At 38.2% G+C, this 25325-nt stretch overlaps 5 protein-coding genes across 7 annotated transcripts; 3 read left to right on the top strand and 2 right to left on the bottom strand.

Annotated features, from left to right (window-relative positions):
- The first annotated feature begins 348 nt into the window (after positions 1 to 348).
- LOC149389921 (pentatricopeptide repeat-containing protein At1g02370, mitochondrial-like) lies at positions 349 to 3587 on the top strand. Of its 3 annotated transcripts, none has more exons than XM_089623875.1 (4): positions 349 to 634; positions 1190 to 1452; positions 1726 to 2354; positions 2835 to 3587. In XM_089623875.1, exons 2-4 carry the CDS (start codon positions 1192 to 1194, stop codon positions 3445 to 3447), a joined length of 1503 nt encoding a protein of 500 aa, XP_089480001.1. In that variant the 5' UTR covers positions 349 to 634; positions 1190 to 1191; the 3' UTR covers positions 3448 to 3587. The 3 variants fall into 3 exon arrangements, with proteins under 3 accessions (XP_089480001.1, XP_089479999.1, XP_089480000.1); XM_089623873.1 differs by having other exon boundaries at positions 1186 to 1452; XM_089623874.1 differs by having other exon boundaries at positions 349 to 698; positions 1186 to 1452.
- A 988-nt stretch (positions 3588 to 4575) lies between these two features.
- Positions 4576 to 8893, top strand: LOC149389920 (uncharacterized). Its single transcript, XM_089622763.1, has 4 exons — positions 4576 to 5647; positions 5718 to 6104; positions 7085 to 7431; positions 7496 to 8893. The coding sequence occupies exons 1-4, from the start codon at positions 4576 to 4578 to the stop codon at positions 8891 to 8893; spliced, it is 3204 nt and encodes a 1067-aa protein (XP_089478889.1).
- A 246-nt stretch (positions 8894 to 9139) lies between these two features.
- Positions 9140 to 11384, bottom strand: LOC149389919 (pentatricopeptide repeat-containing protein At4g01990, mitochondrial-like). The gene is made up of 2 exons (XM_089621779.1): positions 11015 to 11384; positions 9140 to 10601 (listed from the first exon to the last, which is right to left on the bottom strand). Exons 1-2 carry the CDS (start codon positions 11213 to 11215, stop codon positions 9375 to 9377), a joined length of 1428 nt encoding a protein of 475 aa, XP_089477905.1. The 5' UTR covers positions 11216 to 11384; the 3' UTR covers positions 9140 to 9374.
- Positions 11385 to 17646: 6262 nt separating this feature from the next.
- LOC149389918 (beta-carotene isomerase D27) lies at positions 17647 to 20418 on the top strand. Its single transcript, XM_089621780.1, has 8 exons — positions 17647 to 17909; positions 18000 to 18116; positions 18202 to 18306; positions 18671 to 18770; positions 18851 to 18942; positions 19378 to 19458; positions 19542 to 19610; positions 19903 to 20418. Exons 1-8 carry the CDS (start codon positions 17772 to 17774, stop codon positions 20038 to 20040), a joined length of 840 nt encoding a protein of 279 aa, XP_089477906.1. The 5' UTR covers positions 17647 to 17771; the 3' UTR covers positions 20041 to 20418.
- A 37-nt stretch (positions 20419 to 20455) lies between these two features.
- LOC149389917 (P-loop containing nucleoside triphosphate hydrolases superfamily protein) lies at positions 20456 to 24720 on the bottom strand. Its single transcript, XM_089621778.1, has 5 exons — positions 23947 to 24720; positions 22360 to 23588; positions 22103 to 22142; positions 21016 to 21484; positions 20456 to 20776 (listed from the first exon to the last, which is right to left on the bottom strand). Exons 1-5 carry the CDS (start codon positions 24539 to 24541, stop codon positions 20725 to 20727), a joined length of 2385 nt encoding a protein of 794 aa, XP_089477904.1. The 5' UTR covers positions 24542 to 24720; the 3' UTR covers positions 20456 to 20724.
- Positions 24721 to 25325: the final 605 nt, after the last annotated feature.

Genomic DNA, 25325 nt, shown 5'->3' with positions numbered 1-25325 from the left:
GTAGTAAAAAACCCTAGCTCATTTATATAGAGATCTCTTTATATTACTTTCTAATTTCGATTCATTTGATCATGTGATCATTCATACATCATACATGTATTGTATGTTTCGAACATATTTTGTGTTCTAAAACGGAAAGTAGACTCTATTGACTGTTGATATGCTAATTCGTTTTAGCCGGTAGAGAACGAGCTCATTTACGATTTACATATAATTATTATTATTTTTAGCCAAGTATAATAATTATCAATTTTTCTGTTGCCAGAATTAATTGTTTGTAATCAGCTTTCTTCATTTTCAAGAACGACGTTGCGTTTTGAGATACGACAATTATTTGTAAACTTAAAATCCTCAACTCATTGCCCCCCCTCTCTCTCTCTCTCGTCTCTTCTCTGAACTTTCAGGAGGAAAACCAGGGACATAGGCGCGAGCGTTGAAATATATTCGTGTAGGATTATTTATATAATTAATTTATATTAGGGGTAATTATAGAGAAAAAATGTTGGGAAGCCGAGCAATGTCGTCGGCGGCGAGCAGAGGCGGGGCGAGCCTTCTGAAGAGACTGCGCGCTGTGGGAGGTGTTTGGGAGACTCTGAATCTGTATTCTTCGGAGCGAAAGCGCATCGACAGTCAGGTACGAAGTTGATTCCACAATCAAGCACTTTCGTAAGTTCCGAAAGTTCGAGCAAGCTCTCCAGGTTCATTCGCTTCTCAATTTCACTTTCAATTTTAAAATTAGAGACACAGTTTGTAATTCGTTATTTTGACACAGCATTCGATTTCATAGCAGTATTTAGTAAATTGGCCATGTGTTTATATGGATACTAACATAATAAGGAAATATTAATACTATATATCGGCCATGTGTTTGTTGAAATGTGGAATGATATCATGGATATATGTAAATTGACGGTCATAGTTACGGACTTTCTTTGCTTTAATTTTTTAACTATATTAAGAACATTGTACTTATTATGCGTCATTCTTAGTAGAGAATACAAACTAAAAAGTTACAACCTTCTTCAGGAAAGAAATTCATTTTTGATGGATAGTGCTTTCCCAATCTATCAGCTTTAATATTGTCAAATATAAGATTTTATTATGCTTTTGTTGCGTGGGGGTTTTTAATCGCCCATCTCAATATTTAGCAAGATTTCATAAGTCAAAAGAGTTTTTTTGCATCAGAAAGAAATGAAGAAATGCGCCCGTGTCCGAGGCATCTCAACATTGGTCGGGTCTCGGGTCCAGAAAAGCCCTAAACCTCCTCTCCCGGCGCCGGAATCAGAGGACAAGAGTCTGTACCGTCGGCTCTCGGCTCTCGGAGGCACCGGAGGCAGCGTTGCCGACACTTTGAACGAGTATTTGTCGGAGGGACATTTTGTCAAGAAGTACGACCTTTGGTCCGCCATTAAACAGCTTCGCAGGTTCGGAAAGTTAAATCATGCTCTTCAGGTTTGTTCTCTTCCATTCTCCAACTTTTTTTTTTTCAATATTTCTCTTAGACCACTGTAAATCCGCACAAACTGTTGTTGACAAGAGATTCGTAGCTCAGCGAACCTTTGATTGGTTCAGCTTTCTCGCTCAAAACTCTCCAAGCTTTACTTATTTTCATGGCCTCTTAAGTCAAGTTCTTAACATTTTATACGAACCTGCTTCATTACTTAAACTCCGACTTGATTTGAGAGAGAAAACCAAAATGATGAGAAATGAGTGTTAATGGTATAGATTTTGGAATGGATGGAGGCTAAGAAGGTGAATTACACGCACAGCGACCACTCGATGAGAATCGACCTCATTGCGAAAGCCAAAGGAGTCTCGGAGGCCGAGAATTACATGAACAGTCTGAGCCCCAACGACAAGAATAACAAGCTCACCCACGGGGCTCTGTTGAACGCGTATTGCACGAAATCCATGGAGGAGAAAGCCCTGAGGCTCTTCGATGAGATGACTGAGAAGAGGTTGGTCACCAACGCACTGCCTTTCGCCAACCTCATGTCCATGTACATGAAGATGGGAAAGCACGAGAAAGTCCTCTCTCTCGCCGCGGAGATGAAGCAGAGGAACATCTTCATGAGCACCTACACTTACAATCTCGCGATGCAGAGCCACGCTGCGATGAACGACATCCAAGGGGTCGAGAGAGTCCTGAGGCAGATCGAGCTCGCCGATTCTGGGATGCTCGATTGGACGACTTACAGCAACCTCGCCACCATCTACGTCAAAGCCGGGCTCTTCGAGAAGGCCAAAGAGGCTCTCGGGAAGGTGGAGAGGATGATGAGACCCGGCACCAGAGAGTCGTTCCATTTCCTGATGAGTCTCTATGCTGGGATCGGCCGAGCCGAAGATGTTTACAGGTAAGAGAAATAAATGTGCTTAAAATGGTTAACTTTCAGTTGAAGGTATGTCACAGTTCGTCCATATCTTCCACTCAAACTTATTGAGAAGGTAAATGTATTCATTCTCAAAGTATAGGAAAGGGTTAGCTTTTTATGTGAAAGAGGTTTAAGGATATGTGGAGTATTTCTTTCTTGCTCTTGTCTCCAATATATAATTTTTTGAATTGATAAGGCAAAGGTTACAAACCAGCAAAAGTTTCCGTAAAAGGTTATAACTTATAACCATTAGCCGAAAATTGAAGTTGATGTTGAAGAACTTAACAATTCACTGAATAATTGCTTCTTTTTTTAAAATACCAAAATGAGCTCAATAGTGTAAATTCTAACATATTTTATTTATTCCCGGTTAACTTTAAAAAAAAAAAAAAAAAAAAAAAAGGTTAAAGTATAAATCAAAATTCTGATTTCAACCTTTTGAACATGTATATTAATTTACAGGGTATGGAAAGAGTTGAGATCGGCTCATTCGGGTTTCAACAACGTGAGCTATCTGGTGATGCTTCAGGCTCTGTCGAAGCTCGACGACCTTAATGGCTTGGCGACACTCTACCGGGAATGGCAGTCCGGCTATATCTTCCACGATACGAGGCTCCCGATCTCGGTCATCGACGCATATCTCAGGCATGACCGGTACGAAGAAGCCGCTTTGGTGTTCGAAGAAACGGCCCGGACGAGCAAAGGCCCGTTCTTCAACGTCAGAGAGAGGTTCATCTACTACTTCATCAAGAATCGTCGGATCGACTTTGCTCTCGTCTATCTGCAAGCCAACGTCTCCGAGGCCAAGACCAACAAGTGGGCATCGTTCAAGCCCCAGCTCGTGGCCGCTTTCTTCAACTATTTCTTGGAGGAGAAGGACGTTGATAAGGCCGAGCGGGTTTTCAAGATTCTGAGGCCCATTCACAGGCCCAATTTCGAAGAGTATGGATTGCTCTTAAAGGTATACGCCGCGGCCGGGGAGTTTTCCACGGAGATGCGCTCAAGATTGGATGAGGATGGTATCGTAGTTACCGCCGAGCTTGAGGATTTGCTGCAAAGGGTTTGTCCCAAATAGGTTTATTAAGCTTTTGTATGGCTGCCTATTGTGGTGTTCCATTATCAGTATAAACATCATTGATCTGATCTACTGTTTGAGGGAAAATTGTGTACGTAATAACTAATTTCTCAAGTAATAAAACGAAAATGCTGAACTTATTCCTTGTTACTGGAATAGAATCGCACGAAAAGGAACGAACAAGAGTAAAGGAGATATGGCGCTTCAAGGCTATCTCCTTGACATACATTCCACGTCCTGGACGTCACACTACTTACTGCCAACGAGTGAGAGTCGGTTGTTTTCTCAGCCACCACGTCATTAGAAACCTCCCCCTAACAATCGCCACTCTCTTCTTCCTCCATTTGGATTCGCCAAATCCTCCATCGGGATAGAGTAAAAATCCGTTTTTTTTAAAATGTCAAGATTCCAAACTCGAGCTCAAGTGAAACACATTGGATCTTAGTCTGGAATTCGAAATATTTCTATTCCTAAAATACCTCATACGGGTAGATGGATTGCGTGTCCATCCATTTTCATTCGACCATGTTTAGTAAAAGTTTTGGGGGAATTTTTTTCGATTCTTAAATTTAAAAAAAAAAAAAAAAAATCAACATAACATACATTTTCATAATACAACTATGTTTATAATGGTTATTGGCATTTCATGTTTTGTGTCGTTTTGTAAATATTGGCTGCCGTTCAAAGTTATGTTTTTTTTTTTTTTTTTGTTCACAACAAGTTCACAGTTATGTTTCGTTATGACGGCAGGTCAATTTGAAGAAACAGATTTTTTTCTTATTAGAGACTATGACCTGGCACTTTGTTATTGGTCTATTTATTCTTTTTCTAATCCTAGTCACAGATGATGTGTGCTAGTATTTGGGCGTGAAAATATCTTTCCCGCTCTTCATCTTTTCTTCTTCGTTCCTTTATTTTTTGAGCTATATATACTCTGTAAATCTGTTTGGCTATCCTAATGAGAATTTCTCCGATTCTCCCAAACACTCTCTCCATTATCATTCAGTCGTATTATGGTATCAGAGCGGTGATTCCGCAACAATTCATTCTTCTCTGAAGCTCTTTATCGGAAGCTCTTCATCGAATTCTCGTCCTGTCCAGTAGTTTCTGCATCGGCGATTTGAAGTCATGGAAGCTCAATTGGAGAAGACGACCTCTGAAGCGGCTTCGCAGAAATCAGCGATCGATGATCCAATGAGTCCTTTCTTCCTCCATCATTCAGACAATCCTGGCGCAACTCTCGTGTCTCAGTTGTTAGATGGAGAGAATTACTCATCCTGGAGCAGATCGATGTTAATTGCGCTCTCAGTGAAGAACAAGATCGGTTTTGTTGACGGTACAATTCCTAAACCTTCAATCTCAGATGTTCGGTTGTACAATTCATGGAAAAGAAACAACAACATCGTGATTTCATGGATCCTCAATTCCGTGGTGAAAGAGATCTCCTCTAGCATATTGTTTGGTGATTGTGCTGTTGAGATTTGGAATGACCTTAAGGAAAGATTTGAACATAGCAATGGTCCTAGGATTTTTCAGATCAGGCGTGAAATTGCTAACATTTCACAGGATCAGAAATCTGTTGCAAATTATTTCACTCGCCTCAAGTCTCTATGGGAGGAATTGAACAATTTCAGACCGAATTGCTCTTGTCATTGTTCTTGTGGAGGCATGAAGGAAATGGCTGAGTTTCTTCAGAGCGAATACGTCATGGCATTCCTGATGGGATTGAACGACAGCTTCAACAACGCAAGGAGCCAAGTCTTATTGATGGATCCAATTCCACCAATCAATAAGGTTTTCTCCTTGGTGACTCAGGAGGAGAAGCAACGTTCAATCGGAATTGAGAACAAGCCATTGGATTCCTCAAATGCTCTCGCCATGGTTGTTAAGGAAGATGCGCTAAAGAAGATCAACAAGAAAGAAAGACTTGTATGCTCTCACTGCAAGTTACTTGGACACACGGTGGACAAATGTTACAAGCTTCATGGCTATCCTCCGGGTTACAAGCCTCGTGTTAAAGGTCAAAGCAATCTTGCGGAGGCAAATGGTACAATCGGAGCTCGTAATGATCAGATCAACTCCGTGACAAGTCTGAGCTCAGATCAATGTCATCAGTTGATTAATCTTCTGTCAAGCCAGCTCAACACCTTCATAGCTTCGACCTCCAATTCTGATGTGAATCAGACATCATACATCGCAGGTGCCTTTCATTCCATTAAATCTGTTAATAGCTTTTCCTTTTTTTAGCAAGCTATGGATTGTGGACTCAGGTGCCTCGCGCCATATCTGTGCACACAAGTCCATGTTCATGTCTCTGAGATCCTTAAGAGATTCAACAGTGACTTTGCCAAACCACACAGTGATTTCAGTTCATCATTGTGGAGATGTCAAAGTGAACACAGATCTTATTCTTCGTGATGTGCTTTTTGTACCTGGTTTCAAATATAATCTGCTCTCCGTGAGTGCGTTGACAGCAAATTCCAAGATTGTCGTTCAGTTTACGGATATTGATCTTGTGATTCAGGATACAAGCACCATGAAAACGATTGGCAGGGGTGAAATGCAATCGGACCTGTATGTCATTATGGATCAAGCTGATCCAGGAGTTCATTCCATCGTCAACAAGGTCTCAGCTCAATTATGGCATAACAGGCTCGGTCATTTGTCGTTCAAGAGATTAGAGCCACTACGGCATTGTTTAAATTTTCATTCTGAAAATAAGTCTAAGCCTTGTGAGATCTGCCCTCTGGCTAAGCAAAGACGTTTGCCCTTTGTGAGTTGTAATAATCGATCGCAAAACTGCTTTGATTTGATGCATTGCGACGTTTGGGGACCTTATCATGTGAGTTCTCATTCAGGTCACCGATATTTCTTGACATTAGTCGATGATAGCACTCGTTTTTGCTGGATATTTCTTATGAAGCAGAAATCAGATGTTCATGCTATCATTCCGAAGTTTTGTTCAATGATTCAAACGCAATTTACAAAGTCTATCAAGCAGCTCAGATCAGATAACGCTCATGAGTAGCGTCTTCAAAGATTTTTTCTCAAGACAAGGCATTCTACATCAGTTCTCGTGCGTGGAATCACCACAACAAAACTCCGTTGTGGAGCGAAAGCACCAACACCTACTGAATGTAGCAAGAGCACTGTTTTTTCAGTCTCAGGTGCCGATAAAATTCTGGTCCGAATGTGTTTTGACAGCCACCTTCTTGATCAATCGCACACCAACTCCATTATTATCACACAAATCTCCGTTTGAATGCCTATATGGTCACAAACCTGACTATGACTCTATGAGAGTCTTTGGAAGCCTCGTCTACGCTTCTACCTTGAAGTCACACCGAACCAAGTTCGAGCCACGAGCAAAAAAAATGCGTTTTTCTTGGCTATCCTCAAGGAATTAAGGGGTACAGGTTATATGATTTGGAAAAACAAGAACTATTCACATCTCGTGATGTGATATTCCATGAACAAATTTTTCCATTTCACAATAAATCCATTTGTATATCCACCCCTGATCCATTCCCCAATCTCTCATTACCTTTGTCTCAACCCTTATCTTCACCTCATTTCATTGATGATGAGCCTTTTCATACCACTACCCTCACCACTGATAATTCCCATGAAACCACAGACTTCCCTCAAACACAAATCACTTCCATTGATAACCTCCCTGAACATGTTCCTGATATCATCCCAACTTCCATTACTCCACCTACTTCCAACAGACGAAGTAAGAGACCAAGTCATCCACCAAACTACCTGAAGGATTTTCACTGCAACATTGCCACTGCTGACCCTATCATCACCTCACCACACAATCTTGCCAAATACATGAGCTACACAAATCTTTCTCAATCCCATAAAGCCTTTGCTCTGGCTGTTTCAATTGAGTCTGAGCCTCAGTTTTATCACCAGGCTGTCAAGCATGATATTGGAGACTTGCCATGGATGATGAGATCAAGGCTATGCATGAGAATGGTACTTGGTCTGTTGTTCGTTTACCTTCAGACAAGCAATCAATTGGTTGCAGATGGGTTTTTAGGAACAAATCAATTCTGATGGAAGCTTGGCAAGGCACAAAGCCAGATTGGTCGCTAAAGGATATAATCAGCAGGAAGGGATCGATTATCTGGATACTTTTTCTCATGTGGCAAAGCTTGTGACCGTAAAGCTATTGCTTGCCTTAGCTGCTTCTCGAAAATGGGAGCTCGCTCAGCTTGATATCAATAACGCCTTTCTTAATGGCGATTTATTCGAGGAAGTTTACATGGATTTACCATTGGGATACAAGGTTCAGGGGGTGCCAAGGAATGGAAAACTTGTCTGCAAGCTTCATAAATCGATTTATGGCTTGAAGCAAGCCTCTCGTCAGTGGAACATCAAATTTACTGCTGCTATCCTCCACAATGGTTTTACCCAATCAAAATCCGATTATTCACTCTTTACTCGAGGTTCCGGTCCATCTTTTGTCGCTGTATTGCTTTATGTGGACGACATTATTGTCGCAGGTCCTTGTCCCATCATCATTGCCCAGGTTAAGACTTTCCTCAGCTCACAATTCAAGTTGAAAGACTTGGGAGCCTTGAAATTCTTTCTTGGACTTGAGGTTTCTAGATCTGACTCTGGTATCGTCGTCTCTCAGCGTCAATATGCTTTGCAGCTTCTTGAGGACTTTGGTTTTTTGGACGCTAAGCCTGTATCGACTCCAATGAATCCACGGGTTACTCTTTTCGCTGATAGTGGCTCTGAGTTGACTGATATCACTCATTATCGCCGCTTGATCGGGAAATTACTCTACTTAACCATCACTCGACCGGATATTACTCTCTCCGTCAATCATTTGAGTCAGTTCTTATCCTATCCTCGTGATGCTCATCTGAAAGCTGCTCATCACTTACTTCGATTCATCAAGGGTCAGCCAAGTCTGGGGCTTTATTACCCTGCTTCCTCATCAACCTCCCTTCGTGGTTTTTCGGATGCTGATTGGGCTACATGTCCGACCTCTCGTCGGTCTATCACTGGTTTTTGCGTCTTTCTCGATGATTCTCTTATCGCCTGGAAATCCAAGAAGCAAACCACTGTTTCGCGTTCTTCGGCTGAATCCGAGTATCACGCTCTCACCTTGGCCTCTAGCGAGCTCATCTGGTTACGACAACTGCTGACTGATTTTGGATTTCCGCCGTCTTCTCCGACGACTCTTTTCTGCGATAATCAGGCTGCTGTCTACCTTGCTTCACATCCAGCGTTCCACGAGCGTACCAAACACATCGAGATCGATTGTCACTTCGTCCGTGATCATCTTCGTTCGGGTGTCTTGAAGCTTCTTCCAGTCCGAACTCAACACCAGCTCGCCGACGTCTTTACGAAACCTCTCCCAGCTCCACTTCTTCGAAGTTTTGTGGCCAAGATGTCCCTCAAAGACATTTTCCGTCCACCTTGAGGGGGTGTATTAGAGACTATGACCTGGCACTTTGTTATTGGTCTATTTATTCTTTTTCTAATCCTAGTCACAGATGATGTGTGCTAGTATTTGGGCGTGAAAATATATTTCCCGCTCTTCATCTTTTCTTCTTCGTTCCTTTATTTTTTGAGCTATATATACTCTGTAAATCTGTTTGGCTATCCTAATGAGAATTTCTCCGATTCTCCCTAACACTCTCTCCATTATCATTCAGTCGTATTATTTCTCAATCAAAAAACATGACAAGCTTATTTTCTCTTGTTTTATTAGCAAACAGAGGATCAAATGAAATCTTAGTAAATAAGTATATATATAAAGCAACAGTTGTCTGTACATTTTCACAAGACTAATTATTTCTAGTGACAAACTATTAAATAAAAATCTCTAACTTTCTATCCAAGAAACAACAAGGCTAAAATTCGAATTCAAATAGACCGTTTGATCCATAATCTAATCTAATCTACTCGGGGCAAACCTTTCGAAGCAAATCCTCATGCTCGGGGCTGATTTCAACACCCTCTCTCTCCAACCTGGATCGCATCTCCGGAGCAAGCTTTTCTGCTGCTATGTAAATTCTCATCAGCTTTTGGTAATCATCTGAATTGGGCGGGTAAATCCTCTTCATAGTCTCGAAAGCCCGTTCGACACCATCGACATCTCTCGAACTCTCAAAATAGTCCAAGAACGCGTTCACGACCTTGTCTTCTCTACGCAAGAACCGAGCCTCGTTCGCGTTCGCCTCCAAATAGCCTAGAGCCAGATCGGGCCGGCTGATCCTTAGAAAGTAGAGCATGAAAATCTCTCTCATCTTCAGAAACGGGCCGCTTGTCCTCTTCGCCGCGTCTTCGAACGCAAGCAAGGCTTCGTCGTAGAGATTGTTACGGAGAAGAGCTCCGACGAAGACGTGCGCGAGCCTGACGTCGTACGAGGAATGATGATCGAGCCACTCTCGAAAGGAAGCCCTCAGGCCCTCGATGTCATTGAGCTTGTCCAGTGCCTGAAGCAGAGCGAGATAGCTCGTATTATTGAATCCCGGGTGGGTTTCATTGAGGACGTTCCAAACCCTGAAAACGCAGTTGGGTTCGGTGATCGAACCATAGAGCCTGAGCAAGAAATGGTACATCTCTCGGGTCCTGGCCGTCCTCTTCATGATGTCCTCGATCTTGGCGAGAGAGAGCTTGGCCTTGTTGAAGAGTCCGGCGTGGGCGTATATGGAGGCAAGATTGCTGTACGTAGTCCAGTCGATCCGTTGAGAATCGGTCAAATGGATCCGCTCCAAGACTCGCTCGACGGCTTCAATGTCATTCATCCCCGCAAAGGCCTTCATCAACAAATTGTAAGAGTAAGTGCTGAAGAATATGTTCATGTCCCTCATTTGGCGAGCCAGAGATGGGATTGTGTCGTAGCGTCGGAGCTTGAGGAACATTGTCATGAGGTTGTCGAAAGGGAGAGAGGTTGTGACGAAGCCCAGCTGAATCATCTCCGCAAATATGTCGAGGGCTTCCTGCTCCGCTGCCTCCGCGCAGTAACTGTTCAGAAGAGCTCCGTAAGTGTTGCGGTTCTGCTCAGCGGACGGAAGGTTTTTCATGTAATGCTCTGCGGCCGATACCCCTTTCGCTTTCGATATCAGATCTAATCGCATCGCCCGAGAGTATTCCATCTTTCTCATCTCCATCCATTCCATTATCTTAACACCAATTCAAATCAGAATAATTCAACTCAGTTCATTCAACCTTGAAATCAACTGAAATAGGATAAACTAAACAACAATTACATAAAAAGCAAGACTTAATCCTACCCTGATATGGCCTAAAACACGATCAACATTGGCTAATTAGTAGCAGTAAAAAAAAATGGCTTTCAACTCACTAATTAATGATATCAAATAGTTTAAAAGGAAAAAAATAAAAATAAGAGTAACAGAGAGAGCAAGAACTTTGTTTCTTTTTGCTTCTTCAATTGCTTAAAACGCCTAAACCAACATCATCATCGATTTATTTGACAATACTGGTATGAAATCAAATGCTGTGTCAAAATAACGAACTACTAACTGTGTCTCTAATTTGAAAATTGAAAGTGAAATTGAGAAAGCGAACGAACCTGGAGAGCTTGTTCGAACTTTCGGAACTTACGAAAGTGCTTGATTGTGGACTCAACTTCGTACCTGTCGATGCGCTTTCGCTCCGAAGAATACAGATTCAGAGTCTCCCAAACTCCATGACCTCCCACAGCTCGCAGTCTCTTCAGAAGGCTCGCCCCGCCTCTGCTCGCCGCCGACGACATTGTTCGGCTTCCCAACATTTTTTTCTCTATAATTATCCCTAATATAAATTAATTATATAAATAATCCTAAACGAATATGCTATATTTCAACGCTCGCGCCTATGTCCCTGGTTTTCCTCCTGAAAGTTCAGAGAAGAGAAAAGAGAGAGAGAGAGAGAGAGAGAGAGAGAGAGAGGGGGGCCAATGAATTGAGTTTGTAGGTTTTGCAAATAATTGTCGTATCTCAAAACGCAACGTCGTTCTTGAAAATGAAGAAAGCTGATTACAAACAATTAATTCTGGCAACAGAAAAATTGATAATTATACACGGCTAAAAAATAATAATAATATTATATGTAAATCGTAAATTAGCTCGTTCTCTACTGGCTAAAACGAATAAGCATATCAACAGTCAATAGAGTCTACTTTCCGTTTTAGGCCATCTCCAACCGATCACTCTATTTCTCACTCTATTTCTCACTCTATTTTTCAGTAAACAGTGATTTCTCTCCAATCGAACTCTATTTCCCACTCTATTTTTCACTTTATTTTTCACTCTATTAATAAAAATTACAACACAAAAAAATAAAATTGTTAATGTAATTGTGTTTGATATTAATTTATTATGACCGTTTTAATATTATAATTTTATTGCAATGTGCATATATCATTGTTGTATTTTAAAATATTGTTGTCTTTTAAATTATGCTAAATATTAAATTTTATATAAATTAAATAATTTTAGGGATAAATATTAAATAATTATATAAAATCTGGGTATTTGAGCAAATTTTAAAACTTATAGAGCAGTGAACAGTGCAGCGCTACAAATAGCGCTGCACTGTTCAAAATTTCCATCCCACGCTATAATAGCGTGAGATATGAAGACCCACTGGAGCACCCACGCTATAATAGCTGGGATTTGGCGCTCCAGTGGAGATGCTCTTAGAGCACAAAATATGTTCGAAATATACAATACATGTATCATGTATGAATGATCACATGATCAGATGCATCAATATTAGAAAGTAATATAAAGAGATCTCTATATAAATGAGCTAGGGTTTTTACTACTCTCTCTCCCTCTCTCATTCTAAGCTTTCTTCGATGCCGACGACGGAGCGCAAAGCCGGCATCGGCGAAAAAAATATCGATTAATATAAATAAAATAAATAAATAACAATTAATAGGTGATTATACTCGGCGAAAAATAATAATAATAATATTATATGTATAACATAACATGTTCTCAACACACTCTCTCTCTCTCTACTTTCCGTTAAGGTAGCAACTTTCCGTTTTACAACATGCGAACATACTACGAACGATCACATTCTCAAGAGTCAGAATTAGAAAGTACTCGCGTGTATAAATGAGCTAGGGCTCTATGTCACTTTTCACTACTCTCTCTCTCTCTCTCTCTCTCATCTAATTAAACTTTCTTCCATGGCGACGCCGACGAAAGAGCCCAAAGCCGCCAAAAATCTACTGGTTTCGTTCTCGAAGCGACGGACAGCTCTGATCCGAAAGGCGTCGGAGCTGTGCACGAAATGCGACGCTGAGGTGGCGGTGTTGGTGGTGTCTCAGTCCGGCAACACATTCTCGTTCGGCCACTCCTCCGTCGACCAAGTTCTCCGCCGCTACGCCAACGCTTCCACAACCACGCCGCCGGAGAAGAACGATTCCGCTGCCGGATGGAAGAGGAAAGCGTCGGAGCTTCAAGCTTTTAGGGCTAAGGTTCGAAAGCAAGACCGTTCGAGAAGAGAGGAGCACGAGAATTGCCATAGCGTGGCAGAGTTGGAGAAAATCAAGGCCAAGTACTTGAACCTTCTTCACAAAGTTCGCCGGAAGTTGGCGAACCCCTCCGCCGGTCAAGAAAACGACATTGTGCCTTTCATCCCCTCGTCCTCCGCTTCTTCTAGTGGGAGCGGTGGTCAAGAAACCGACATTGTGCCTTTCATCCCCTCGTCCTCCGCTTCTTCTAGGAGGAGCGGTGGTCAAGAAAACGATATTGTGCCTTTCATCCCCTCCTCCTCCGCTTCTTCTAGTGGGAGTGGTGGTGAGGAAAACGACATGTCGTTTTCCTTGGTAAAGTGCAACAACAACATTGCTTCTCTCTCTCCGGCCGAGGAGACGGATTCGGGGAAAGGAAACGACATTAATTGGGAAGATCTGGATTTCCTGGACGGCGCGGGTTTGGACTTGTCATCGTGCAACGACACCAACTTCCAGCTTCCTCAATATGACAATCTCGTTCATGAACACCCAGACTACATGTCGTTCTGGTACGGCGGGCCCTCACAGCAACTCAGCGACATCGACATAGCAGATTATGGATTCCACTTCACTTCTTAGTCTCTTACTTACTACATCCTCATCAGTCACCCTTACACTACTACTGCAATTCTTATTTACTTTTATATATGCTAATAACATGTTTATTTTGTTTATATTGCTACATAAACATCTTTATTTTTCTTGATTTTGTTCTTGCTTGCTCATATATATAATTTGTTTTATGTTTATTAATTACATGACAGTGGCGGTGATTAGTTATAATAAAAGTTAATATCACTAGGAGATCTCCATTGCAACTGCTTTAATAAATGTCTGCATATCTTATATTTGGTAGCCAAATCTTCAATCAAGATTCGAACGTTTTACATGTATTGGCCCATTCATTTTTTTTTTTCTCTTTTCTGGTAGTTTTTTTTTTTTTTTTGTTCTTTCTTTGGAGACGGTAAAGAAGTGCAATGTATAAATAAATATGAGCCGTGAATCACCGTGATTGGTGTGCAATTTATCTTCAGTCATATCACAAGTTCTAAGTTCTAACAGTCTGACTCGTGCGGCTTGAATATCAGATAAATTCAGCTAATAAAATTATCCGATAATGAGTAAATATTCTAGCAAGGAAAATGATAGAACCCAGCTTGTTTAAGAAATGTAGCAATCTCCTATATTAATATTATTCAAAAGATGTCATATCGTCTGCAAATCTACAGCTATCAGGGCCGGCCTTGAGGTAAGGCGGGCTAGACCCAGGCCTAGGGCCCCATATGTGGATAGACCCCAAAAAAAATTTATGTATTTAATGTTATTAAATTTTTTGTTTTATATTTAATTTTTTATTGTTATCAAAAGACCCCAAAATGTTTATTCGGCAAGGGTCCCGGATGAGTTCGGGCCGACCCTGACAGCTATACATGTCTCTTACAGACGATATGACATAGTTTCTGTTCTAACTTCTAATAATACTAGTTGAATAAACACGCGATGCGGGAGTCAGCAAAATTATTATTGTTTTCTTAAAGAAAGTGAGAAATAAAAATAAAGAAAATAAAATAAGTTTAAGACTTTTAATTTTATTAAATTAAATCTAGGAAAATCGTTGTCAATGATGTTTAAAAAATAAAATAAAAAAGTAGAAAAAACTCTTTTATGATTCAAAAGTTTTTAAAATACTGCATAATTTCCTATTTGTCAGATTTCTTAGAAGCATTATGGGCAAAAAAAAATTAGGTAAGTAAAAGTTGAAGTTAATTTTGATAAAAGAAGTTAAAAAAATATATATAAAGAAATAGAAAGAAAAAAAATTCTTATATTTATATTAATAATAAATATTGTTATGTTAAATTGCAAAAGTGTATTATACATCAAACAATTAAATATAAAATCTACGTGTAATATTAATACCACATAGTTTTTCCAAGAATAATATATATATATATATATATATATATATATATATTATAATAATAATAACATATCGTAAAAAATATAACCAAAATAACGTTTGTTATTGGTATAGTCTAATATAGTATTAGTAATTATGATTATAATATACAAAAAAAAAAATTATACAAAATATATTGATAAGAGAGGGAGGAAAAAAAATTAACATACATAAAAAAAAATTATACAAAATATATTTATGAAAGAGGGGGAAAAATATGACAGCTGAAAAAAGAAGAAGAAGAAGCACAAAAAAAAAAAACCCCCCGCCACGTGTCGCCATCTAGCGGGGCCATGTGGTGGCCATAGGATGCATGTGGGGGAGAAGTTGCTCCTTATTAACTATGTTATAGATATATAATAACATATACTTAAAATAACGTATGTAATTGGTATAGTATAATATAATATTAGTAATTATGATTATAATATACATAAAAAATTATATAAAATATATTAATGAAAGCGAGAGAAAAAAATTAAATAAAAAATATATACAAAATATATTGATGAGAGAGGGAAAAAAAACTTAAAGGTCATGAAAAAAAAAATAAAGGATAATGTATGTTATTGATATAAGAGATTTGTAAGTAATTAAGCCACTTTAAACATGTGATTTTGGATCTATCCTATGTTTGACAATTTTTAGGGATATAGCCAAATGGCTTATGTGGCAATAATTAACGTCTGATTTGCCCTTATTTATTAACAAATTCGTCACTTTCTCTCTCCTATTTTTTTTTTAAATAATTTTTTTTGCATCAAAACTTCAAAAATTCGTATCTTTCTCATACGAACTCGAAATTGAGTGATTTCAGATCCTACAAATTCTTGGCGTCGAGATCTTCAAAAATAGACCCATTATGTTTGATGAAAAATTATGTTTAATGCATCATAGTTACGTTTCCATTTATTTTTTTGATAATTTCAAAAATTTCCAGTTATTTCTATATTTAAAATAGTAACATGATTTTTCTACATCTATGGTATTAAACATGATTTTTCATCAAACACAATGGATCAATTTTTGAAGATCTCGGCGTCACGCATCTGTAGGATTTGGAATCACTCAATTTCGAGTTCATATGAGATAGATATGGTTTTTTGAAGTTTTTATGTAAAAAAAAAGTGTAGGAAAAAAGTAGGAGAGAGAAAGTGACGAATTTGTTAATAAATAATGGTAAATCAGACCTTAATTATTGCCACATAAGTCTGTTGGCTATATCCCTAAAAGTTGTGAAATATAGGCTAAAACAAATTTCATAGTTTCATTTTGGCTATTTCGCTACAGTGCCCTTGATATAATATAATATAGTATTAGTAATTATGATGATAATATACATAAAAAAATTATACAAAGGATATTGATGAAAGAGGGCGAAAAAAATATAAATAAAAAAATATACAAAATATATTGATGAGAGAAGGGACAAAAAAAAAAAATTAAAGTCGCCACCTAGCAGCGCCACGTGACGGAACTAGATTGAAAGTTAAAGGTGCATTGCCTCTTATTAGTATGTTATGGATAAATAAATAAAGATATAAAAAAATATATTGATGAGAGAGGGAAAAAAAATTAAAGGCAGAAAGAAAAAAAATAAAGGATAATGTATGTTATCGATATAATATAATATTAGCAATTATGAGTATAATATACATAAAAAAAATTATACAAAATATATTGATGAAAGAGATAGAAAAAAATATAAATAAAAAAGATACAAAATATATTGATGAGAGGGAAAAAAAATTTAAAAGCCGAGAAAAAAAATATAAAAACCGGGGGAAAGAAAAAGAAAAAATATATAAAAAAAAGTTAAATTCTGAAAAAAAAAAAAAAAAAAAAAAAAAAAAAAAAAAAAAAAAAAACCCGGAAGGAAGAAAACAAAAAAAAAAGTTAAAACCCGGAAGAAAAAAAAAACAAAAGATATAAAAAGGACCGCCACGTGTCGCATCCTGGAAGCGTCACGTGACGATCATAGGATTAAAGATGGAAGAGGCGCACGTGTCGCATCCTGGAAGCGTCACGTGACGATCATAGGATTAAAGATGGAAGAGGCTTTGCCTCTTCTATCTATGTTAATGGAAAAGTTCATTTTAGAGTCTTTATTTTAGAGTATTTCTTAAAGAATGGACATAAATTTTAAATATCAGTTAATTTTATAGCAACCACATTAATTTAAAATATACCACATATTAGAAATAAATCTTTATTGATGTCAATATAGTAGTCCGTCCAGGCATTCAAAAATTTACTAAAAATAAAAATTTGGACCACGAGTTATGTATTTTTTTTAAACTCTACGAAAATTAAAAATAAACATTTATTTAATTTATCAAAATTGTGATTATACTTTAATTTTCCCATATCTTAAAAATCGGACCGGATCCCAATTGAGATCGTTGATTTAATTCAAAATTAAGATAAAGTCGTTTTTCAAAGTTCGAGAAAAAAAATTATTATTTCAATAAATATGTGGATATTATTGCTAAATAATCCATTTAAATTAATCTATTTGTAAATTATTTAATGCTTGTGTAAAATTAATTAAATATTTAAATTTTATAAAAATGTATAAGTACTAGATTTCATAAAATGTTTTAACCATGTGATAAAAATAAATTGTTTATTTTTTACGATGTGACTCCAGCTATTTTGTATATGATATGACTAATTTTTTCTAAATAAATATATTCCGAGATAACATTTAATGAATAGAATTACTTAAGCAGATATCTATGGTGGTCGTGGGTCTTGGGACTCAAAATCAATTGCTATTATTATTGATATTATTTTTAAATACAGTTGGGTTGTGATTTGTGGGTTGTGACGGAACAGACAAAAGCAGAGAGAGTGAAAATGTTGGTTCATCGTTTTGGCTCCCTCACCAATTCTTCTTCTTCTTCTTCTTCCTTTTGTTCAACAATTACACTTCACCTCTCAAGCCCGTCTTCGAGCCCTAATCGGAAACGCGCTTTTCGCGCCCTCGTCGGACCGGTTTGTTCAACCAATATACAAATCTTCTCTTGTGTTCCTTTTCATTTTTCATTCTCTCTTTGACCATTTTAATCCAATTCATCGTCTCAGGTAAGACACGAAAGCAATGCCATCGCTTCTTCTTCTTCTTCTTCTTCGAAGATCGAATACAAACCTAGTGTGTTCGACGATCTGTTCCTCAACGTTTTTAGAACAAAAATGGTTCAGGTGATTAATTATTAATACTTTTTACAATAAGCTGGACCATGGTTGTTCTTGAGGATTGTTTGATTGAATCAATAAATAAAAACAGGAAGTTGGATGGGATTCGGATAAAGCTGGGTACGAGGGACTAATCGAAGTTGTGAATCGTCTGGTCATGAAGAGCAGAACCAACTCAGATACCAAAGAGGCTTCGGTACTTTCTTTCACTCTCACTTACAATTTTTTTTTTTTAATCTTCTTCTTGTTTAGCTTTATAATCATAATATCTTTCATGCTTTTAACTCTAAGTATGTGTCAATAATAATATCTACTTTAAAGAATAAATAAATAAATAAAATCAAACCAAAGGTTACATTATCACCAAATAAGCCTAGATAGAGAAACAAAAAAACTCAAAAGGAATTACAAGCTTAGCTTTATATAGTACCCTAAAAAATTGGGTAATTACTGATTGGTACTCAATAAAATCATAGTTAACTAATAAATAAAAGTAATCAAAATAATTCAATCCCCACAAGTCAGCAATAAGTAATCAAAATAAATCATTTTAAAAACAGGTAAGGGTATTGAGAGCTCTGTTTCCTTCATGGCTGTTGGAGCTGTACAAAATGCTCGTATCTCCATTGGCCGGAGGAAAACTGGCTGCGGTTATGGTCGGTGAGTTTCAGATTCTGAGTCTCTGGATAGTCTTTTTTTTTTTTTTGGTTGGTTGATTAATTGATTGCTTGTTGTTGAAGCAAGAGTGACAGCAATCACTTGCCAATGGCTGATGGGTCATTGCGTAGTCAATTCCATCGATCTTCCCGATGGAACTCCGTGCGAAAGCGGGGTAAGAAAAAAAGGTCTCATGTTTTCTTGGTTGCCATTTCCATTTAGTGTTTGAATGTTTATATCTAAATAATATTATGTATCATATGAAAAATTTGTACGAAAGTTAGCTCGGGTTTTAGAAGTTTAGCAAAATAGCCACGATTCGTAATTATTTTTACCAAAATAGCTAAAGACATTGTTTATTTTTTTTTATTTTTTTACATTGTATACAGGTATCTACCTTTGTATATAAATTTATTGACATGGTCAAAAAAGATTATTACCTCTTGAAATTTAAGGATATTTCACTAATCTTAGACAAACTTTGGCTATTTTACTCTTCTATTAGTTTCGATTGGCTATTTAATTTAAGTAGAAGACCTATATATATATATATATATATATATATATATAGATATAGTTGTTAAGTTGCGATGGTGATGTAATGGTGTAGGTGTTTGTGGAGAGGTGTAAGTACTTGGAAGAAAGCAAATGTGTAGGGATTTGTATTAATACTTGTAAACTTCCAACTCAGGTAAATTTGATGATCAGCGTAGAGATGGTATGATTATACATATGTATATCGTGGAGTTTATGTTTTTTATTTCTTTGGCTCAGTCTTTCTTCCAGGATTACATGGGAGTTCCTCTGCTGATGGAGCCAAACTTCACAGATTATAGTTGCCAGGTAAAATAAGAAAATATTTACATGTAGAGAAACTAAATGAAATAGAGGTGTTGAAAAAAAAAAATAGTAAAATAGTTGGTGTTTCACATTATGTAGATAACTCGATCAAATTGCATATTCAAATTTGAATGCAGTGAATTCTTTTGGCTAGTTTGGCTAGTTCTTCAACAATTGTATAACAATGGCTATTTTACAATAATCTAACTTGAAAATGACTTAAATTGCTTGAGTGATCTAAATTTCAAAAAGTAAAATGTAATAATTTGGTTGAGAGAATTATTACATGTGACAGTTCAAATTCGGTGTACTTCCTCCGGCGCTTGAGAATGATGTGGTTCTCAATGAGCCGTGCTTGGAGATATGCCCTAACGCAAGCAGGCGTCGAGAACTTTCCAGTAACAGAAACGTGGAGCAATGTCCTAAGGCTTGAAGTAGCTTCAGAGTTTCTTCTTTTCAATTTTAGAATGAAAAAAAAAAAAAAAAAAAAAAAAAAACACAAACACAAACACAAACAGTAGTAGACTTGTAAGACTGAATCTTTCGAGAATTCATCGATGAAGAAAAAGAAAGTTCGGAACTGGTACAGATGTTCTACAGGCTCTTTCCCTGGAGGAAAAATCTCCCCAGTATTAACAAAAAGAATTGACCATTCTTGTCACCTCTTTCTTCTTATGCAAGCGTGTGTATATATATAAATTTGCATCAAGCATATATTTTTTTTTTACTACTTGATTTCATTTGTCAATCCAAGCTTTACTTGTATTTTGAATGAAAAAAATTGTAATATAGGAATTTTAGCTCGTGAAAATATGACTCTCTGAATTAAATTACTACAACCATATGCGGGACAGACCATAAAATTATTTTTTTCAGTTTTTTATATATTGGAATAAAAACCAAAATATGTTTGTGTTAGTGCTCATAATTTTCCAACTTTCCTTTTGAGTTGCAAAGATAACAAAACCAATACATATCAGCGAGCCTGAAAAAGTGCTTACAGGGAATTAAATAAAATAAACTAGAAAAAATTACAAAACTCAACAAGCAAAATCGAAAAATTATAGACAATCCAAGACTAGACCTCATGTTCAAGCAGGACCATCAAGTATAGTTTTCAACGATCCCAACCCGAAGCTCTCCGCCTTTCTCGAGGCCTATCTCTAGAACTGCAATAGAAAAAACAGAACACAAAAACGGAAGGGTAAATTAGTAATATATCTATCTAACTTAATTTATATTTTTTTAATTAGGATTACCACAGCTGTTGAGGGATTATATCATCTCTCAAATACTGAACCGAATTTATCACTAATATTACTGTTCGTGTTCCTTAAGTATCCCGGGTCGTATCACAAAGTTTATACATGTAAAGACGTTAAAGAAAAGCTGAAAAGGTATGACCAACCTTTCCGAGTCCCTTCGGGTTGCATTTTCAATGGGGTTTTGAACGGAGTCCGAAGCCGGGGCATACACAGTTGAATGGGTAGTTTGAGATCTGTTCCCATCGCCGCCGATCGAACCACCCGACACAAAACCACGTAACGCAGGTCTCGGATTTGAATGTGAACTCGCAGAAGGCCCGATCGAGCCACCCGATACGAAGCCGCGTAAAACAGGTCTCTGATTAGCCGGCGAATTGGAACCGTGACTCGGGGAATGCGACGAGGCAGCAGCAACGAAGCTACTCTTGAATTGGCCCATCATTCCCGTCCTCAGAGAATTCACCGCCGCGGATCGCGCCGGAGGAGCCGGATTACTAGGCGGAGCGTTGTTCGATTCTGTATTGTAACCTATGCCCAAACCAAAATCTACACCACGAACACCCCGACCGGCACTGCCACCACCACCGCCTCTACTTTTACCTTTTTTCCCACCTGCACAAATTGTTATTATTATTATTTACTCATAAAGACCATGTACTAAGCACAAGTAGCTTGCTTATCAGTGTGAAGAGTCGTTTATTCAAGCAAAATGTTCATCAACCTCTGGATTTTGAAGCCTTTTAATCCTTTTCTATTTTTTTTTTTTAAGTGAACACACACCTAAACAACTTAAAATATATACACAATTTTTTTTTTTTAAAAGAAACTCTGATCTTTTAAAAATATATACACAAATTTAAATAACTTGTTTATAAGTTTAATAAAATATCATCGAAACAAAATTTTACTCTAATTAATCTTAAAAACAAATTAAACTTTTATTTTATATTTTTAGAGTGACAATATAATATAATTGATTTATTGTATAAAATTAAGTTACTTAAGTTAGTAAATATGTTTTAAGTTGTCTAGTTTTTTTATCTTATTTAAAAAAATAGAAAAGGAATAAAATGCTATAATATTAACAGGTTGAAGACCATTTTAGTCGAAAATGGCAATCGCATAAACGTTCAGGGACCATCGGTGCTAAGTAATATTAATAGAACTAACAGAGAGGTTGAGGTAAGAATATTGATAGATGTAAGACAGGGTGAGGTAAACAACAGGTACCTCCTTTTCGAGCATCGCGCTTCGATCTGTATCTTCCGTCCTGGTGATTAAAGATAAATATTCAATTTACCAGTCACGCAATATAATATGACGTGGATTATCGCGTTTCAATAGTTTCCAGAGGGAAAAAAAACGCTGGACAAATTCTGATGTACAAGCATCAATAAAAAGCTAAACAGAATAACTTACATTTGTTAGTTCTTATAGCTGGGAACACATTACAGAATTATGGAATCCCGATGAGAGAAATTCATTACCTTCATGGCGAGATCCATAAGCTCGGCGGACACGTTCTGACCGGCGGCAACCAGGCTGTTGACCAACTCGCCGGCAAAGCGAGCCTCTTTCTGGGTTACGAGGGTGTACGCGGTTCCGTCTTTATCCCCAGCGCGGCCCGTCCTACCGATACGGTGCACATGCATGTCCATGTCCCTCGCGATATCGAAGTTCACGACCGACTTGATCGACTTGATATCGAGACCGCGAGCGGCGACGTCGGTTGCAACGAGGACGTGAAAGACGCCTGATTTGAACTTCTGCAAGATATCCATTCGGGAAGACTGGTCTTTGTCCCCGTGAAGTGCAGCGACTTTGAAAGCCATTTGTGACAGCTGCGATTCGATCTCGTCCACAGTGGTCTTCTTCGAGGCAAAGACTAAGACGTCGCCTTCGTCGATCATCCCGGGTAGCTTCTCCAGCAGCCAAGGTAGCTTCTCGGCGTCTGAAGGAATCACCTCGGCGACCTGTGTGATATCCTCGTTGGCCATTCCGACCTCTCCGACCGTGACTCTTACGGGGTCGGTCAGAGTTTCTCTAGCTAACTTTTCTACTTTTCCGGGCATCGTCGCGGAAAACAGTAGGGTTTGACGATCTGGCCTAATCTGACCGACGATGGATCTAATCTGTGGCTCGAATCCGAGGTCAAACATCCGATCGGCTTCGTCGAGTACCAAGTAAGTCGCCCTTGACATCGTCACTGCTTTCATTTTGAGCATGTCAATCAATCTCCCGGGAGTAGCAACAACTATTTCACACCCTGCCTTCAGCTCTTTGAACTGTTCGAGTTTGGACATGCCACCATACACAGCAGAGACACGTATTCCGTGCGATTTCGAAAATTTCTTGCACTCCAAGTAAATCTGGTGAGCTAGCTCTCTAGTGGGCGCGCATATGACTCCGATCGGACCCTCTTCTTTCGCAAGTTCAGGCTGGTCCATGATATGGACGATCATAGGAAGAACAAACGAGGCGGTCTTACCTGAACCAGTCTTGGCTATACCGATAACATCCCTCCCAGAAAGCGCGATGGGGAAAGACTGGCATTGGATCGATGTCGGCTTTTCGTAACCTTGTTTCTTGATAGCACTCATGAGTTGCGGAGAAAACCCACAATCTTCAAATTCCTTGACTGGCCTCGGTACGTCGAAACCCGAGACACGAATTCCCAAGCTCTTTTGATATGCAGCCACGTCTTGATCGCTCATCCCTAAGAATTTATCACCGCATCAGACAAAAATCAAAGTTTCACCAACCATTTGGGGTATTTAAGAAAAGTCTTCAGTAAAAATGCAACTCCCAAGTAAAAGCTAAGAGCTTCGTCATTCAAAAGCAATTGTTGTATTCCAAGCGAGAAGTAAAAGGAATTCAATTTATTCAACCGAAAACGGAACCTCACTATAAATCTAAAAATAAAAAAATTCCAAACTCATCCTGAGTTTTAACCGGAAACTAACTCTCTCAAAATTACACAACAAGTACAACGAATGAGCAGACTTAGAAGCAGAACCACCACATGGTAATGAGTGTATTCCAAGAAATCAAGACGAAAACTAAACAAAACTCACCGGATATCGAATCTCGTTCTTCGTAGAAATCCTTGGTGAAAGGCTCGTAGTCGACGGAGCTATGATCAAGCGCAGGAATCGGCTCGATCTTCCTCTTATCCAAGACCACCGGATTGTCATCTGAATCATACTCGATCAAACCAGCATCCACCGCCTTCGCCGCCGCGTAAACCTCCTCATCGGAGTTGTAACCAGCTCTCAGCGCCTCCGACGCCAGAGTGAGCCCTAGGTCCTTCTTCGCCCTAAGAAAGCTCTCCATCGGATCGTCCTCGTCCTCGTCCCTATACTTATCCTCGATCCTCGGCTTCGCCTTCGGCTCCGGCGCCGACTTCACCTCCGCGTCGATCCCTGCCATGAACGCGTCGAGCGGATCGATTTCATCGTCCTCTCCGGCGACGGAATCGTCCTTCAGAGCTTCGTTCTCTTCGTAGTCGATGTTGTCGAGGTCGGTATCCTCATAGTTGTCGTGGGCGTGGGACCGAGACGACGGAGAAGGAACGTAGAGTCTCTGAGGCTGCTGTTGAGAGCGTTCGAAGTCGAAGGTCGATTGCCGGTTTATTCCGAAGCCTTCGAATCCGAACTTTCTCTTCGACATGGAAAACTTAACCCTAATTCGAAACCCTAGATCGGGAAAGAGAGTCGAACGGAGAAAAGCTGACCGACTGACGATGGTGGTTTGAAGTTTGAACTTTGAGGATTTTTGACGATAATTGGGGATTTGGGATAGTTTCGCACTCGTCAATAATTCCCTGTTCTAAATCAAAACCTTTTGGACTTTTTGTACTTATTCAATAATATTTTCTACTTGAATTTTAGAAGAATTTGTTTAAGTGCAATTAGTCAATCCCTTAACTCTTTTACTCTTTCTATGATAGCAAAAATTTCATTTTAGAGAAAAAATCAACAGTATCCCTTATGTTTAATCGAAATACGAGATTTATCCTTCAATTTTTAAAAATATCAGGTATATCCTTAGAGCTTAATATAAATGACATATATCTCCCTTAAAAAAATGTTATATTACAAATATCACATTTTTCGTTTACTTTTTACAAAAAAAAAAAATTTAAACTCCCCAAAATACCCTTAATGAAATAATTTTTTTATTTTCTATTCTATATACAAAAAAAAAAAATTAAAAACTTTCATTATAAAAGTTAAGGATTTTTTTTTATAAAGAGAGATTTTGATTTTTTTTAAATAAAATAGTAAATAAATATTTATTCTATTAATGGTATTTTGGGGAGTTCAAATTATTTTTTTGTAAAAAATAAATGAAAATGGTGATATTTGTAATATAACATTTTTTTAGGGGAAGTATATGTCATTTATATTAAACTGAAGGGATATGTCTGATATTTCTAGAAATCGAAGGGATA

Source organism: Urtica dioica, chromosome 8, assembly GCF_054948205.1.
Source record: "Urtica dioica subsp. dioica isolate 48M chromosome 8, U.dioica_male_clone48M_v1_H2, whole genome shotgun sequence".
Classification (NCBI taxonomy): domain Eukaryota; kingdom Viridiplantae; phylum Streptophyta; class Magnoliopsida; order Rosales; family Urticaceae; genus Urtica; species Urtica dioica.
The sequence above is the reverse complement of the archived record's forward strand: the minus strand, read 5'-3'. Positions and strand labels throughout refer to the sequence as shown.